The sequence below is a fragment of the Acyrthosiphon pisum genome, chromosome A3 (assembly GCF_005508785.2).
Source record: "Acyrthosiphon pisum isolate AL4f chromosome A3, pea_aphid_22Mar2018_4r6ur, whole genome shotgun sequence".
Lineage (NCBI taxonomy): Eukaryota > Metazoa > Arthropoda > Insecta > Hemiptera > Aphididae > Acyrthosiphon > Acyrthosiphon pisum.
This window is the reverse complement of record NC_042496.1, coordinates 29,498,141-29,518,098: the sequence shown is the minus strand read 5'-3', so window position 1 is coordinate 29,518,098 and position 19,958 is coordinate 29,498,141. Positions and strand designations below refer to the sequence as shown.

The window sequence follows — 19,958 nt, the reverse complement described above, 5'->3', positions numbered from 1 at the left end:
TTTTTATGTTAAATTACGATTCTTAGGAAAAATAATCTGCTTGGTTATATACTTATATGACATTATAATTTTATGTCATTTTTCGTAAAAGTGAAAACTTAAAAAGATGGGCAAGTGGGTAACTGTAATGAATGGTGTTAAATTTGAATTCAATGATATAATACAATTGTATAAGAAAAATTATTCTGAGATTGATCAATTAAACACAAATATATTATAATATTTGTAATTAAAAATAATACCTAATGTTATATTTGCTCAACGAACGTATTGTAATATAATTGGCAATGACGGGGAATGAGCTACTTCAGTCGGGAGTGACGTGCGTGGTACGAGACGCAACTTGTAACCAAAATAAATATTTATAATAATTTTATTTCAACTCCAGTTTTAAAATTTAAGGTTATAAGCGATTCTTTCTAAGTTAAAAAATGCCGATTTCATTTAATTTCTTCACTATGTTCAATATCATTTCGTCATAATACTTAAATCGATTTTTTTTTTTTTTTGGTCTGTATCCCCAGAAATGTATTTATTTAACCTCGCTTTTAAATATATTGTTAAATATATTCATTTTTTAATAACATTTATTTCACTCAATTATCACATTATGTATATTTTAATCCAATCAAATAATTGATCTGTATAATGGTATAACAGATACCTGATTAACGTAAAATAAATTATATTAATTATAATACAATTATTTAACGTATAATATATACCTACTGAACTTTGTAAACATAACGGCGTGACTTCTTGATTACGTATAGGTATAAGGTATATAGATAGCTGCAGTATGTATGATAATAATATTATATTGTATTGTGGTAAAATAAAATAATATAGTTTAAAAAAATTAACAATCACAGTGCGGTAACGCATAAAGAGGATGGATTCAAATGCCTATGGAAATAATACACTGCAGCTGACTTGTGTATTATTATTTGCTGGGGGAGGGAGCATGTTCGATGTTCTCTATTGTATAATAAAATAAATAAATAAATAAAACTATATTAGGTAAGGCTCGAAATCCGTTGCATCGCTATTTCACTTAATCTGTTCTTCTGGACTTTGCCCGTTGCCGTCATCGGGAACCCATCCTTTTCGATGAATATGTACTTGGGGATCTTAAAATGGGAGATCTGAATACAATAATACACAAATTAAAAATACGAAACCGTTGTGGAGTATAATTACATTTGTGGTACTGTCGAATAAAAATAAGCCAAAAACAAACCTTTCCTTTGCTGTACGCTTTTATGTCGGCTTCGGTGACCGCGGCCCCTTCTTTGACGATGACGCTGGCACACACTTCTTCACCCATCCGGTCGTCGGGTATTCCGTAGACCTGCGATAAAAAGCGATTATCCATCAGTTGTGCTTATATCATGTACTATAAAAATACTATTAAAATAAAATAATAATAGACAGTACGGTATATTGTATAGGTAGTAGGTACCTGTGACAAACAGCAATATTATCCACATATATTGTGCGTGTAAAATATGTATTAGAAGAATATTAGAATAATAATAATAGGCAATACCTAGTACGCAATCGTAGCCCGTAGGGTGCGGGTTTTTAGTGTACGAGTAATGAGTATAATATACTCAACATATTTTGGCTATAATGTATTATAATATTATCATCGACCATAAATCATAATATCGTATATTATAGTATTAAAAAACAAAAACGTTAAAATTATATTCCTAAAAGTTCATATTATTAAACTATGAGAGTGGGGTGAAAATACATTATATTATATTATTATGATTAATAGATGAATAAATAGTTTATAAAAATGTTATCTATGGCTAGGCCACGACACACGATTAATTTAAAAATTAAATAAATATACATTTATTCGAATTTGTTAATATAGGAAATGTATACTATATAATATCTATTAAGATGAAGTATAATTATTTTTTAGTTAAATTCTACACTGAAGATTTATCTCACATTTTAATATTTTTGTCTCTCTACGTCCATCGTAGAGCAAACAACATAGGTATAGCTTGTTCGTAATCGTTGGCTAGTTATTTTTATAATTTATTATATATATTTTTTAATCTATAGTCATTTTATAAATTTTATTTTACAATAACTAATAAGCACAAGACATGATGTTGTGGGTTTATAAGAAATATAAGAAAAAGTAGAATAAAATTAATAAAATAAAATTCACAACATTTCAGACAGTGAATATCCATCGATAGAACTTCATAACATGTAAAAGTGGGGATTAGTCAATTAGTAGATCACGATACCACGTTTGTTCTAGGCGATTTCTGGGGTCAACCGGAGTTAGGAATTATGGGAACAGCTGATAGTTCTGAGATAAAGAGATTGCGGGGTGGTTGATGATATTGGAAAATTTAAAATTATAAATAATTATAATAATACTCGATTACCTAATGGTATTTTTTAATTTTTCCCAACTATATACTTTGTATACATATTAATATATTATATACTTAACAATCGTAGTATATGCATGTATAATTACTTGAACTTGCGAAATCGATGGATGAGACTCCAAGAAGTATTCTATCTCTTTGGGAAATAAGTTTTCACCACCGCGGATAATCATTTCTTTTAATCTGCCAACGTGATTGCCATATCCGTCTTCGTACAAAACAAATTGGTCTCTAAATACAGCCGTAAAACAATATTATAAACATCGAAGTATCATAATATCATAATGAGCTAACAACACATTAACACATAATATATATATTATAATAATACAATAAAATGAAGCCTGTATATATACAGATAAATTATTTTATCGCGAGCCACAAGCAATAGCATAGCGATATACTCGATAATCATCTATAAGAATCTCCCTCTTAAGAATCACCCTGCAGTTCGAATAGACAATACTTTACCCTGTGTGTAGCCACCCGTTCGAATCAATTGTTTCCTTTGTCTTCTCTTCGTCGTTAAAGTAACCATTCATGACAAGATACCCACGAATTAACAATTCCCCGGGAGTTCCGAATGGTACCATATTGCCATTTGTATCGACCACTTTCGCCTAGAATTTGACAAACGATCATAGTAGATATTTAATATTTTTCACATAATATCACTGATCGATCGATCGACTAGAGTCTATAGTAGTAGCACACTAAAGTTGTTTAATATAATTATGTAAGGTCATGGTATAGCACTTGTACCTATACCATCAGGGTGTGTTTGTGTGTGTTTACATGGGGGGAGGGTGGAGAGACTGTAGACTACAACAGGTAACTAAAATGGGTGCATGTAAACTCCGCCACGAAAATCTTTTTTCAGTGTTAACTCTGCCAGGAAAATAAAACAGGTAAAATTGGGTTTATGTAAACTCTTCCAGTGACAAAAATAATTTTTTTTTCATTGGGCATTTTTTAGTTTTAGTAGGGAAATACCATTTGGTTTTACATGAGAAAGGCCTTAATACTAGCGGAGTTTCCATATACCCGTTACAGGGAAGAAAACAAAACTGGCGGAGCTTACATTAGACCTTTTCATTACCTTTTCATCTAACCGGTATTCTGCAGGCGGAGTTTACAATCACCCAACTAAAATGTTATGACAAACGCCTTCCCGAAAAGGTTTATTAATTATTACCCCTCCCTTATAACACGTTAGTATCATATATGTATAAATATTGTTGGACATCATACTGACTTCCACGTGATCTTGTATGAAACCCATCGTCGACTTTACTCGTTCATCTGAATCGTCTGTAAAACTTTGAAAAGAACAGGGACTGGTTTCCGTCATTCCGAACAAAGACTAAAATTATTGAAGAATTCGAAAATTATATATAGTAAAACGAACAAGTTATATTAATAATTAATAATAAATATTATAATAATAATTATTAATTATTATAGTTATATCGTTTCAATTGTCGAGACTAAATTGCCACGACATATTCTGAATCATAAAAAAGTTATTATAATCAATTTTAAAATACCAATATTTTCGCGCGTGGAAACATGTTATTGAACTTGGTCATCAAGATCGGAGAACACGTGGCACCACCGGATAATCCGAACTTCAAATCGTTGTCTTGTAGAGTTGGCGAAAGGTTTTCGAAAACGGACATAATGTCAACGAATACAGTCGGCGTTCCAAATAAAATTGTGCATCTATAATAATGACTCAATTATTCGTATTAATAGTTAGGTTGGCTAATATTATATAATTAAGAATGTACTGTTATCTATATATTATATAAATGAATGTTTTTCTGTCCTTTATGCATTCCTAAACGGCTGGACCGATTGCGATGAAATTTAGTACAGAGATAGATTAGACCTCTAGGAAGAAGATAGACTATTTAAATAGGGTAAATTAGAGGTAAGACCCGGGGAGGTGTTTAAACAGGGATTCTGAGATTTGCGATGGAAATTTTTGTTTGTAAAATAAATGGTTACTATATTGGTTTTAAAATTATTTATTATTAATTAAGCGACGAGGCTGTTGGCGCAGTGGCACTTTCATGTATTTTAGTACAGAATGTCTCATGTTTGAACCACGGTTTTGGTGGATTTTTTCGGGACAACGCCGGGCAATTCATTATATATGTTTTAAATATATCTTAAATAATACTAAGTAACTAAAACAAATTCATTATAAAAATGAAATCTTAAAATAACTATTTTTTAAAACAAAAATCGAATAAACGCATATTCTAACTTTTCTTTAGTAAGAACATCGACCGCAGCTTTCGGTTCAAAATGAGCTGACGGTAATACAACAGTTGATTTGGTAATCATAGGTCCAAGAGCGCCGATGGATAAACCCGAAGCATGGAATAAAGGCATTGGATTGCAGAACTTATGCAATATTCCCTAAACGTATATAGTAATTATTAATTAATATTCATAATATTAGATAGGTAGGTAGATCATAATATAATATCATAATCAGATAAATTTAAAAATATTTCTAATAACTTTACTTTACTGATGCCATCGTAGATCCCTAAACGCTTCATAATAGAGTAGGCGTTGTTCATTAGACCAAAATGGTTCAATAATGCTGCTTTTGGTTTACCAGTGGTGCCCTAAAAGTAATTTCAATTGATGAATTGAAAAAATATCATTTCATAGATTTTAAAACATTAAAACTAAAAGCTATGTGCAATGTGCACCACTTCAGCCAGGAAAAGCATACTTGAGATCTAACCTAGAAAGTTTATCTTTACAATATTGTAAAATAAATGTATCTATAATTTTAATGTAATTTAAAATGCTGCAGGTAATACGTATATAAATATATTAAATATATTAAAACTTGCTTGTTGAATTTAGTACATTTATTATTATAAGAAACATACTCTCAAAATATCATAATATTCATAACAGACTGAACAGTTTAACTTTATCAAAAGTACACAATTCTTGATTTATATAGGTAGCTTATAAGCAACAATATTTTCATGTATGTAAAAATGCGGTGGTAAGTAAAAAAAATACTGTTCGCATAAGTAAAGTGTTATATTAATTGATTATTTGTATAAAAATAGCAATGTATCACATTATTAAAATATCATAGATTCATAGAATAATATAATATAAATCTAAACAATTCACTGTCTTATACTTACTGAAGTAAACTGAATAATACAACCTTCATCTGGTTGAACATTAGGAATACTATAATTTGAATTGAAACCCAGGTCCAAGAACGTTTGTAAATTATAGGCACCACTGTAATGTAAAACTGTGTTAAAATGCTAATTTCTGTTAGGTTTATATTAACACTAACTTTATATGGTTTTCTGAATCAAAAATAACTGATTTCAGCGTGGGCATCACTTTCGACTTGACCGGCGTGTTACACGGTCGATTCCAAATATCCGGATCGACTTTCTCCAATATTTCGGGATAATTTTGGGTCTTGAACTTCTCTAAGGTCAACAAACACTTTACTTCAGCCAGCGTTAAAGTGTGTTTCAGTTCATCACTCTGATATGCAGGATTGATGTTTACCTAAAATTATATAATATACGTATATGTATACTATTTAGACGTTGACCATAAGCAATATTATAATATCTTATTACACCTCTGCTGACTGTAATAATTTATATATAATATATACTATATAGGTAATATACCTATATTATATTAAATTATATTTTAGGTTCTGAGCGGAGCGAGGAAGCTAGTGGTTTTACAATAGTGTTAATTATTTCAATTTTTTTTCCTGTACACAAAATGTCTACTAAAAGGAGTCCTTCGATTTCAACATATAGTATCTTATCTTTTAGAAAATTGGATCAAGATGGTACTTTATATAAGTAATTTTTTGATTTTCTCAATAGTTATTTAATGCCACGAGAAAAACTACGGAAAAATTACGAAAAACCGCTAAAAACGGGATTCTAATTCCTAACGCTTTGTATATCACCATAGACACGAACAAAAATTAATAATATTAATTCAACTTCTAAGATATAATAAATAATAAAAATATAAAATATCCAGACTGACATACCGTCTTCGCTCACAGTTATTTTCCTTATACATTGATATTATATCATTGGTTCAAGTTTAATACAATCCATTATACATTGACCCACTTGTAACCTACTATACAGCAGAGCGACATTCACTTACCCACTTTTTATTTATATTTTAATTTCAAAATCAGCAAAACAGTATTAAATTAACAATAAACAATTTCATACTTTTTACTCACAATGAAATCTTTTCAACCTGGCAAAACTACAGGAACTTAACATTACCAACAAACAAACTAATAAATAAAAATAAATTTTTTAAAAACAGTTAAAATAGATATTCACACAGTCACCATATAAATTAAATTAAATCATCATCAACAATATTTCCATCACCTATACAGAGCACAGATTGGACATACATTATCAATTGATGACACACCCTTTTTTAATCACTAAAGATCCACCAACCTGTTCACGTTATATGCAATATAGCAAACTTATAAACACATTTCATAGATGCCATAAAAGAAAATCAAACATTTTTTGCAGAATAAATATTTGTTTACATTTCAGAAGCACTCAGATTACACTTGAATTTCTGTTCCCCCAACACCCAAAGTAAAGGACGGGAAAGAAAGTGTAAGCTTAATTCTTTATTTTTTAACAATAATTAATAAAAATTAAAAAATTAATACCAAAATCAGTCCCAGGCGAGCTGTCGCGATAATCGCCGTGAAGTATAACGCGCAATTGGGCATCCATATTCCGACTCGGTCCCCGCGTTTAAGGCCAACGGCATTAAAGCTCCTGCACAGCTTATCCACCTATTCAAAGAATATGAATCAATTAACATGCACGTTTGCATTATATTATTTGAGTACATATTATTTTTCTGCGTGTCGTGCCTAACTGTATACGCAACGGGTGTAAGTATGTAGGTAATGCTAATAATAATATAATATAGGACAAAATATCAAAACTATCGCTTTCGATGAAACCGATAGTAATATTATTGTATTATTTTAGTTTTCGCTGACCTCGGAATCCATGGCGGCGAACGTGTATCGTTTATTTTCATGTCGACTAACCAAGAACTCTCGGTCCGGAGTCTGTTGCACGACGTCATTGAAAACCCCTCCGACCGTGTAAGCTTTGAGTGGATCACTCGAGGCCCCACACACGTAGCTGTGCTTCGACCAGTGATTGTTTCTCGAAAATCTATGATGACTGTAGAAAAACGAAAACGATGAATGAGGAAACATTATATAGTACAATATTATTACAAGCGACGATAATATTATAATATTATGTATTTAATATTTTAATATACTAAAAAATTCATGTTGCATAAACAATCACTAAACATTTAACGAATAAACAATAATATATAGAGGTTTAGATGCTTAAAATATAATTTAGTGGACATATACATTTTTTAAATATTTAATGGTTCATTAAATTAATACATTTTTCATGCAAAGCCCGACATAAGCGGCAATTTTTACATAGCATTTGTGTCTTTTATAATATTAGTAGAAAAGGTCAGACATTTTTTCTGTAATCTATATATATAAAAAAGGTGCCAAATATGTATAGTAATTCATTAATTAAGAACGGCAGGACCGATTTGGCATATTCTTTTTTGTTGTGTTCGTAATTTTCAGGACAAGGTTCTTATGAAAGAAAATTTTAGGAAAATCCACCAGAAAAGTAGGAAATCTGGATGTCAAAAATACAACAGTGGCGCAACAGTGGATATTTGTTTAGAAAAAATAAGTAAAAAATAGTGTATGGTAGTGTATAATTAATATTATACTGGTATAATTTTATATTGGTTCCTATTGGTTAATCAGTCGTGTTTGTTGATTTGTATTATTATTTTTTATCAATATATAAAATATATAAAAATGAATGTTTGTGTGTAGATTAGACCTCTGGGAAGAAGATGGGCTAATTTAAAAAGGGTTAAATTTGATTTTTTAAAACTTTAGGCAAATCACCAAATCGCAAATCCTTCACGTCTCCAACTTAGCAGTAGTACCTACGTAGGTACACTACAGCCTATAGGCACCTGCACTTAAATGTAAATAGATACCTAGCTAAAATAACTCGTGTTGTGGTATATCAATTACTGGTGCAGTAATTCCTCTCCACTCACACGCTATCAAGCCATCTTATAATTATTATTAACCATCAATTTTACTTGTGGTAATCTAATTAGAGAAAAAAACACGCACAAATGGCAGATTATTATATATATAAACTAGCTGATCCCGTGCACTTCGTTACGCGTTAAATGTACAAACTATATATGACTCAAATGCGTTAATTGTTCAATGCGTCATTTAACATTCGGTGTATGATGTTCTAGATTTATCTTAATTTTTCTGTTGCCCGGAATTAAAATTCTGATTCGCAGCATCAGGTAAGCAATCTACTTGCGGTAGATCGCGGACTCCGTACTGTTTGTACGTAAGTATATGATTTAACTCTAAAAGTATCAAAGTTATACCAAGTTTGTCGTTTTTACTTAATTCCACCTATAGTAGATTAATATAATCAATTAGTACAAAATCCTAACCTAACCTATAACCATTCTAAAATCCAATGAACAAAAAAAACCAAATTTAACCCTTTTTTAAATTAGCCTATCAGCTTCTTCCCAGAGGTATAATCTATACACAAACATTCATTTATATATAATATATATATTGACAAAAATAATAATACAAATCAACAAACATGCTCGATTAACCAATCGCAACCAATATATAATACATTATTATTATTCTATTAATAATATTATTTTTATTTTTTTCTGGACAAGCCTAATCACTTAGGAGTATGTAAAATAGATAGTAGCCGATTCTCAGACCTACTGAATATGCATATAAAATTTCATAAAAATCTCTCAAGCCGTTTCGGAAGAGTATGGTAAGTGGTAACTAACATTGTGACACGATCATTTTATATATATAAATAATAAATTCGCCACTCGAGGCTATAATAATTAATAACTAATTTTAATGCTAATACTAATATTAATAACAATTATTATTATTATTCTAATTATTTTTCAATCGGCATTAGATATCTATTACGCATTTTACAATCGTATACGCCTAACATCGGTGAAGTTTATTTAATCGTTCAAAAATCAAAATTCATTCATTATATTTTATGCACGGAAATACCGTAGACTTGAAGCTCTGTAGGTCATGGCCACTCGTATGAAAATGACCTAGTTGCGTGGTAAACATGGTACATTTAACCGAAAAAAATATCCAATAGTCTAGAAAACCGGAGGGCGACGCGTGACAAGTACCTATACCTATACCCTCTGCATTCGGTAATATAATTTAACACTGCAGCTTAATATTCGTATTTGCACGGTTTACACACAATTAAAACTTAAAATGGAAAAACATGACACGCCCCGTTAATTTTAGTATGATGTGCCTACGAGCCGTATTATATGGCTGATTATCGACTTCTCGGGTTAAACCAGATATTGAACCTTTGTAAGCAGACTATACGGCTAAATCTACTTCTTCTGTCTACTAAAGTGTGTTGTACCGTCCGAATTGATTTAATGATTATATAAAACATTATATGATTACATTCGCAATAATAATAATAATAATAACCATTTTGAAATGTTTTGAAGTTTTTAACGGATATTGTACCTATACATATACAAATTAAATAATAATACTCTGTAGGTAGATTTGTAAATCAATATGATTATAAAATTAAAATATATTAAATACATTAAATACTTACATTTTATATCTATTAATAGCACTTAATCCTTTCAGATTCATTATTTTAAACAACGAGCAGTTGGTCATTTTATTAACAATAAATAATTTTATTATTATTAATAATCACCTAAAGCGAAAAAAATCGTTTAAATGGTATAACTGTAATGATTTCGTATACTAAATCTTAAAGACTAATTCGTATTTTACCTCTTATGATTCCATGTAATATACTAGGTACAGAGTATAACAGACGTTCTGGAATTGATTAATATCTGTCAGTATTATTTGATAATCTGAAAATATTAAATCATAATGTTATTAGATCATTAGTTCTATTGAAAAAATATGTGCTGAATAATACCTAAACATATTAAGTTGGTTTAACACTAACTGGAAAAAATGACTGAATACATTTAACTGTGCATGGTGAGGTGTGGAAAGAAAGTGAAAGTTTTGAAATTAGTTGATTGACAATATATATATTATTAAATAGTAATTTATCAAGGTAGATACTTAATACTTATGTATAGAATATAATTGTACATTTAAGATGCTTATACAATACAGAAAAAATAAAAACATATAAACGAAAAAAAAGTGTATACAGTTCTGACCGAGTTTTACTTTTTATGCGTTCGTGTTCGCGATGTTATCGAAATGAATAAACGCGTATACAGCTGTAAAATAAAGTGTTTTACTTTTAAGATTTATTCATTAACAATGGAGAATGAAAGTAGAAATAGTTTCATTGATTCAATGAAAAACCTAACGTATTCAGAGTGATTTTAAATAATATAATATTGCAGGAAGTTTAAACTAAACAATTCTTTAGACTTATTAAAATGTATAGTGTGTCCGCCAATGTGTGTTAAATTAAAATTGCATAAACGTAGACTAACATTGGCCCAGTCCAAAAATAAAAAGAAACGAATTATCTAATATGATAAAATATCTGTTACAGTTCCATTCAACGAACTACTACACCGGGTGTGTTATAAATATTTGTGTTGCAATATTAAATTTGAAAAAATTATGAATTGGCGAATTAAAAAAATTATATTATATATTTAGCAGATTTAGCTCAAAACCCAGTTAAAATAATGATTTCCTAGTTGATTCTCATTCATTTAATATAAAAATTGACTAAGTAGTCAACTGTGCAATAGTTGTGCAATAGTTTTTATTTCTAATCATCAAAATTGAAACTATTTAGTGCTCCGAAAAAAAACAAATTATGTATAGGTAGCCTGCAGTACCCTAGAATATTAAGTACTCTAGAATATTACACAAATTTATTTGTCGTTAGCCGATTTCAAGTGTTTGCTATATATTTCCAAGTTACATATACGAAATAATAATAAAACATGTAAGTACTATAATTAATATTATATAATAATTTATTATTATAAGTTATATAACACTACAACAGTTATAATTAATAATGCATACTTATTTATTTTTTATCTAAATAGTGATGTATGCAGTATATGCATAATATAATATCATCTTATACACGTAAAAATCCATTATTAACACAGCCAAATTATGAATATTATAATAATCATTATATTCTATACCTTCTATATAATTTATATTATTATATTATATTATTTATTATCAACCGTCTTCGTGTTTTTAAATAATTTCGTAAATTTTGTAGTATATATGTAGAAACAATTTAATTATGATGAACTTTGTACCTAACATTTAAGAGTATTCCAAAAATAGGTGCAAAAGTTATTTATAGGGAAATTTTATAAAAACGAGTTTCCAACAGTAAGTATGTAAAAACTATTACATTTTTTGAAACATAGTTATTCATCAATAAAATTCAAAAAAATGTAATTTCTTCAAGTAGGTACGTCAGCAAACGTAATAGTGGTATATTTTTTTGGAGTGTCGTGAAACTGATTAATATTTTTTGATACTATATAAAAGAAGCAATACTTGATTAATACATATTTGCTTAAAATAATGTGTACCTTAATATCAAGTAAAATATCATCATAAATCATAATCATTAATCATTGTAATGGTTGTTAGTAGCAGACTTATCAAAATTAATTTACAATGTACGTATGAGGTACCTTAACTTCACGAAATTAAATATTTACATTTTGTTTCATTTTCAGTGAAGATAATGAGTGTTTTCTAACGAGTACCAATAAAATATGTATGGTAATTACACTTCTCTGGATATCTATAATATATACATTAGTATTTAGTACCTATTTATTATAGTTACCTACTAGACATTATTTATTACCAACTTCCTTATGATCATTCTAGTAAATATGATTAAATTGAATTATCATTTTTAAAGGTTCAATAATTATTGTTGATAGTAAAACCATGAGCCGGTTATTATTAATCAACATTCAAACAATGCTATAATATTATTTAATTAATGAATAATGTTGTATGATAATATAATATAAACATATTATATAGCATTACAGCATAGGTATTAGATACGCGTACAATGGTTTACTAAAAATATGGTGGATCGGAAAACGATTAAGAGCTCATTATTTTTCAACTAAACCTTTTATTTGTTTATTACAAACATCGAAACCAATCCTTGTCGAAAATACTATATATTTTTTGGTAGAAACCTTGATCATATCATTAAGAATAATATTTATCTGTCTAATACAAACACTTATTTATTAAGGTAATTTAAAATTATTATTTAAAAGGTTAATATAGCTGTAGTAAATTTAACATTATTGAAAAACAATAAGGGATAGTTGGTTATAAGTGTGATGACGTTGGGTTGTGGCCCCACAGTAAATTTTTCATTCGCAATAATATGTAGCCCTATAAAAATATAATAATATCTATTATACATTTATACACGATCCACTGGAAGATAATAAGTTTTTCGATTGAGATTCAACAAATATATTATAGAAAAAATAAGTATTTTAAAATTCATTTTTTACTTACACAATGTGCAACAATCTAAATTCATCATTAAATATTTTACAATCTTTGTTTATGTTAAAATAGGTATTATTACGATTTAGGTACCTACAGTAGAATAAAATTGCATTTAAATATTAGGTTTACTTAGCTTATATTTTGCAATCTTTACGATTTAAATATTTTTACAACTCAACTTTCTCAGTGTTGTATGTAAGTTAGACTGATTTGTGTACAAGCTTGAAGTTATTAATTTATTGGGGAGGGGGAATCATGTTGGGCCAGAAGTTTATTTAAAAACTTCAAACTTAATTAAATTAAATTTATAGTTTTGTTATATAAAGAATTTAGGTTAAGATGGGTGCTATGAAAATCATATTTTACGAATATAAATGAAACTAAGTTAGTAGGTAAGTACGAGTAATTGGGTTCGAAAAATAACAAATTCTAAACTAGTAATATTTGTTACATTATTAAATGCGTTTAATGGTTTTGAATAACATTATTTTCACGATGATATTTAGTAAATACTGTCATTATTTGTCGGTATTTAAAATTTAAATGTATTCAATTGTTTCGTATTATTTGACCAAACTATTATAATATCATGTTAAGTGGTTCTCAAGAATTTAATTTACTCTTTGTTAATTGTTAGTCAATTTTCGAAATTTTAATTGAATCTAAGCTATAAATACACATTTTAAGCGTTTTGTATGTAAGCTCAATCGACAATTATTATAATGTTAAGTGTATTAATGTTGATTAATGTTCACGATTTATATACTGTATATATGCATACTATATTTTTGCATACACTTAATTTTTTCTTCTCACTAAGGCCCACAATATTTCTATGAAATAAAATAACACAAAATAAATAATTTTATTATATATTATATTCAACGGAAATTAATGGTAGTTAAATACAATATACAAGCAAAAATTTTAATGATCAATCAAAATATTATGTTTATTTTAAAGTTAGGTTTTGTCAACAACCGCTAAGTTATAATAACTATGTATAAAACTATAAACCTACAATAGCATACAATATTATAATATAATATTGTACAGTTTTGGTATTATTATATCGAAATTGCAGGTAGGTAAGCGGGACACGTAAAATAATACCACACTATAAAGAATGAACAAAATACATTATATCTGATAATATTCGTGTTTCTTTACATAAAATCCTTCATCGCGCAAGTGACGATATTGTGCATAGGCGTATACATAATATCTAGGTACCTATATCATATAGGTAACAAGGTAACACAGACGTTTTTTTACTGGGGTGAAAGTTGATCATTTTAAACAATAAAATAATAACAATGCAAAGTACGATGGTCGCTCAGAGGTTTGTAGACCAAATAACAATAAAAGCGTTGTAGGCACCTTATCTTAAAACAAAAAAAAAAATGCTCTTATTATGGACCGTCTATTGTCATAATATTGCGTTCAGTCTTTTCGCATTTAGCCATATACCTACGTTTCGAACCATACACCAAGTGTTACACTATATTACACTTATTTATTATAAATTATTTTTTAGGTACACTATGCATTTCTGAACTTTTTGCTGTTAATCGCGAAATACAAGGTCGTTATTACATTGTGTATCTATAGGGACGTGGCATTGGCTATTGATATAAATCAATGCAAGACAATAAACAATAACAATATGCATGTTTTTATATCATTTTAATATAAGGTAGATAATTATACGACGATATAATATTATTGTACCTACATTATATTACACGTTATAGGTATGTTGGGATATACCATATACACACAAGCAAAAGGTAAATATAACAATTAACTTGATATTGTAAATAATATAATAAAATTATCATAATAATACAATAATAACAATATGATGTATTGCTCTATATTATGTAGTATAATATACGAATATTGCACGTGGTTGAGGAGAGGTACACGTAGGACTGGCTCAATCGGAAAGTGCACTAGGCACCTAATAATATAATATTACCATATTGAAAATACCACCCTCTTACTAAAGTGCCCCTCTAGGCGCGGGTCTATGTCGCCTACCCCTTGAGCCGAGCCTGGGTACAAGTGGTATCTACATATTATATGAAAAAGTGAACGCGCCTATAGGGCAAGTAGCCGGTATTGTATTTTATTGTATTTTTATAAACGTCAAATTTTATAAGTAACACATTCACATCATACTATTGATATACTTGCCTAATAACAGTAAAATATGTAAATATAGGTACGCCGAGAATCGCGAGCGAACGTCTATATAGATACATTATATATGTTGTAATAATAATATACACACGAATACGTAATATTATTATTATTCTATAGTATGATATTCGACGTACCACCGACCGGGTAATCGTTTGTTTGAACGCACGAAACGCGAGAGGGTTGTCAAAGTTTAATTTCTTCGGGGTGCCTTGTGCGTCGTTCGGATACATATTGCAGGGAATACGTCATGATATACATACGTGTGCGTATATATAATAATATATATTATAATATAATATGAATATAGTATATACATATAAAAGTGTTTAAGTATGTGTGTGTTATGTAATACATATATACCGGCTACGACGACAATATTATATATACGGAATGATATCAAGCCCGGATTATACTTGTAGCTGTCAAACATTGCATGCGTATCGAGGGACGGTTTCCGGTAATTGCATGTTATTAGGCCTTCGAAACAAAAATTATTGACAAAACAACACGTACATTTAAAACACTTTCGTATTTCCGGATGAATTTTCTCGGATAATACAATAATATTGTTGCAGTTATTGTTAAAAAGTAATATACATAATGTCATTACGGGTTCTATACAACTGTACTTACAACTGCGGCTCTCGGAAAGTTTTTCACGACAGAGCAGTATTCTACCTATATAATAATATATCATATACCGGCTCAGTGGCGTGGTGAACTTCATTAACTTATGAGGCAGAATAATTTATATTAGTAATTTATTATAAATACTTATATATATATAAATAATTACGTATTTACGTAAATGGTAACTGAGAATGATTGGCTTAGTCTTAGGGTTTACTTAATAAATTATATACTATATGTGAAATGTCCCTAGTCTCCAGGACACCCACCACCCTTTAAGTTGAAGAACGTACCTCAAATAAAGTCCTTTGTCACACCACTTTGTCGACTACCTATATTTTATAAATATAACGTTATGGTTTAGTACGGATCGGTCTAATCTGCACTGCGCGTTCTATGTAGTGGAAATTATCTCAAAAACGATTAGGTACGCGTGTATGATTTTAGATTCTGCATGAAACGATGAATGTATTGGTCGTAAATTAGTGTGTGTATATAATATGTGTGTGTGTTTTATTGTAGAGAAATGCTTCAATCTTCTACTTCAGTGGTGGTTTCTGGTAGAAAATTGAATCTAGTCGATATACTTTTAAGCGGCCGAAATTAAAACTACCCAGCACTTATTGAAATAACAGAGGGAAAAAAGAAAATGGGAAATGAATGGGAATTTTCAAGCTAAGCCCATTTTTAACTACCTAAATCGTAATTGTTTATATGTTTAATTCATGAGTGAAACAATTTAAAAACTTTAAATTTATGATTGATGTGTCCATTATATTAACCTACAAACTCAATGACGTAGTACCTGTAACGTGTATGATATAAACACTGTAATGTTGAGCGAGTTCCCCGATTTTTTTTATAACTGATTAACTGCGATTAATATTATCAATAAACAACGAGACCAACGAGAATTATTAATTATTAAGAAACAATAATAACGTATAATAATTGACAATCGTAGGTACAAATCGTTGGCCTCCGGAATTAATATAGTGATAGATATAATTTTTAGTGTTTATAATTTTCTTAAATATTACAAAATAGATATGTGCTAAAAATGTTTACAATAAAAACGACAGAATATGCACAAAATATGATCGAAAGACATGTGATAACACGAACTTAATGAAGATTCAATAGATTCATAAACACTGAAAATAGATGATTTCATAAATTAATAACATATTGTGAAAATTGATGAAAAACGTATTATGATGGGTAAGAACATATCCGCCAATATAAAAGTAGGTTACCGATAAGCAGTATTTACTATTAGATAATTTTTACTATTCATAACTAGATAGGAACCAACAATGAAAAAAAACATCACAATAATACTCGTATTATTATTCTACGAAAATTAAATATTAAAAATTATTTGGTTATTATATTAGGTATTGTATAAATATTATAATTCTACAATAATTATTAGTTGTTATAATTTTAGTTATAATATGTAATTTTAAAAATTTTGAATTAGTTTTTGTAAGTGTTAAATTTTTATTTTTGTTCATAATTGTTAGATACAAATTCTACATTATATTATAACTACCTATAAGATATTTTCTCTAACGAATCAGTATTAATTTATAATGAGTATTTAGGTATCACCTACTAGATTCAGTATACTGAAATTGTATTGTATACAATATGAGACCTAGATTAATTTTATGAGATGGGAGTACACCTTCTTTCATTTAATACCCTTAATAAATGCTCTGAATTTATCACATGCTGCTTAGTATGCTTAAATTGCTGCATCCTAACTGAACTCATATGCAAGCATAGAATTGTCGAACTTATACTCTAAATATATATCTACCTATAGTCATTCAGTGACGTGAACGTGATAATGATTTATGGCGATGTACGATTATTAATTCTATATGATTACACGTAACCCAGTCCGGTAGTAAATATATATTTACGATGCACATGGAACATTATAACATAATAATATACATAGCATTAAACATATAAGTACTTACCTAGATTGTAGATCCTATATTAATCTGTAAAATGTACAACATTTTTTGTTCGAAAATCCCGTTTATTGTTTGATGAAACACTGTGCATGAACTGATATAATTGAAATGCACTCGTGAGAAATGATAGATATTCTACATTGTTATACTAAATCTAAAATCATTATCAATCAAGAAAAAAAACTATTAGTGTTAACTATCACTCATTTGATTATACATGAATAGCGTTTCCTATAGTTAAGTACCTTACCTATGGTAATACATATTTACTTATTATTAACTGCTGATTGGCTTCAGTCGTAGATTATCGATAAAATACGCGTGTATCAATTATACGTTCAATATGAGTGTACAGTTTTAATCTAGGTAATATTAATGATTATAAATAAATAATAATATAAAAAGAGTTATTTAAATATTTAACGCGTCTTGCTATGTAATGGAAAAAATAGGTGAAATAATTAAAATTCACAAACACCAAAGTCCAGAAGTATTATAAATTTAATCCAACTACAACTATAGTTTTGGTTACGGTCCATCAAGTAAATACATGAATACATAATTAAAAATAAACAACACAGAATTAAAAAATTGGCAACTATATAAAAATATAAATGAAATTATACCTATTTGTATATACCTATTATAAATATATTTTATTAAATGTTAATTTTGTAGGTTTTTATTTATTTAAATAACTTGAAGTTGACTCAAATCCAATTAGTATCATCCATTAGTATGTAGTTAGATAACATTACTTTCAGCGTTTGTGAATTTGTATTTAAATATGTATTTAAATTATTATAGGTACACTTATTATTATCTTGTAGAAATATTATGAATGATTATTTATTATTTATAAATTATTATCAATAGTAATATCCACTATAATAATATTATGTATAGTTTTTTTTCATAATAATTCTTTTGAACATTTATATTTGTAAATATAATTCATATTTATTTGAATTTATTAAAATACTTCAACAAGTGTAATTTGATGGTCATATCTGAATTAATTTAAATATACAATTTAGTGAAGATTAAGAATTTTAAATCTTGATACTGAACGAATTGTATTCCTCGATATTGACAAAACTTGAAAACAGTTATAAATTAAAGAAGGAGCATCTTAGCAAGTGCATTTAGGTTAGATTTGTATACCTGCATGTATAGTCATTAGTCTGTATGCCTTGATTATGCTGTAAAATTACACCTTGATAATAATTATAATAATAATGATACAATTCTTACCCAGTTTACAGTTATGACACTTACGCCAAACGTTCATAGTATCTATGATTTAATAAAATTCTATTCGATGTTTAACTTCACAGTTGATGGTGTATTGTATCGTTAAATATTTTAAATCGCGTTAAAAAGTCGTTTGTATATTGGTAAACATACTGCCAATCCAACTATTCTTCAACCGAATATCCGAAAAACGTCCTCAGTATTAATTTAACTATTACCATTGATTTTATCATGAATAAGTCTAGTATTCATAATCAATGCTATTACGTAACATGTTTTCGTACCTGTCAGACTTCCGATATATATATATTATAATATTTTAATCAGCCCATAATTGTTAACTGATTACCCTGACACCAGCTGGTTTTATCGTTAGCTCATTATAATATTAGTTCAAAGTCAAAACATCTCCACATCTTACCGTCAAAACAATAAAATATATACAACTAATTATAAATATAACTTAACATTATAAATTCGATGGCGCGCACTTGTCACGTAAATACAATACACATAGGTAGGTAGTGGCTGAAGTGACGTAGTCGATAATTTCACGGATGTGGTTATGTGGATACATATCAAACATAGTCGAATTAGCCTTCACTCTTTGATAACAAACCCAAACGCTGTCATTTATCGTTTTCTCAACAATTTGACGATAGCTAATACCTAAAAAAAATGTCAAATTTAATTTTCGAA

At 28.5% G+C, this 19,958-nt stretch overlaps 1 protein-coding gene across 1 annotated transcript; it reads right to left on the bottom strand.

The window, feature by feature from the left end:
* Window positions 1-800: 800 nt before the first annotated feature.
* Window positions 801-19,448, bottom strand: LOC100160541 (acyl-CoA synthetase family member 2, mitochondrial). The gene is made up of 16 exons (XM_008187895.3): window positions 19,260-19,448; window positions 18,009-18,159; window positions 10,444-10,529; window positions 10,256-10,363; window positions 7,510-7,699; window positions 7,168-7,296; window positions 5,773-5,996; window positions 5,612-5,714; window positions 4,964-5,068; window positions 4,699-4,853; window positions 3,974-4,148; window positions 3,682-3,789; window positions 2,898-3,046; window positions 2,516-2,657; window positions 1,241-1,351; window positions 801-1,145 (listed from the first exon to the last, which is right to left on the bottom strand). The coding sequence occupies exons 4-16, from the start codon at window positions 10,321-10,323 to the stop codon at window positions 1,017-1,019; spliced, it is 1,788 nt and encodes a 595-aa protein (XP_008186117.1). The 5' UTR covers window positions 10,324-10,363; window positions 10,444-10,529; window positions 18,009-18,159; window positions 19,260-19,448; the 3' UTR covers window positions 801-1,016.
* Between the last annotated feature and the right edge of the window lie 510 nt (window positions 19,449-19,958).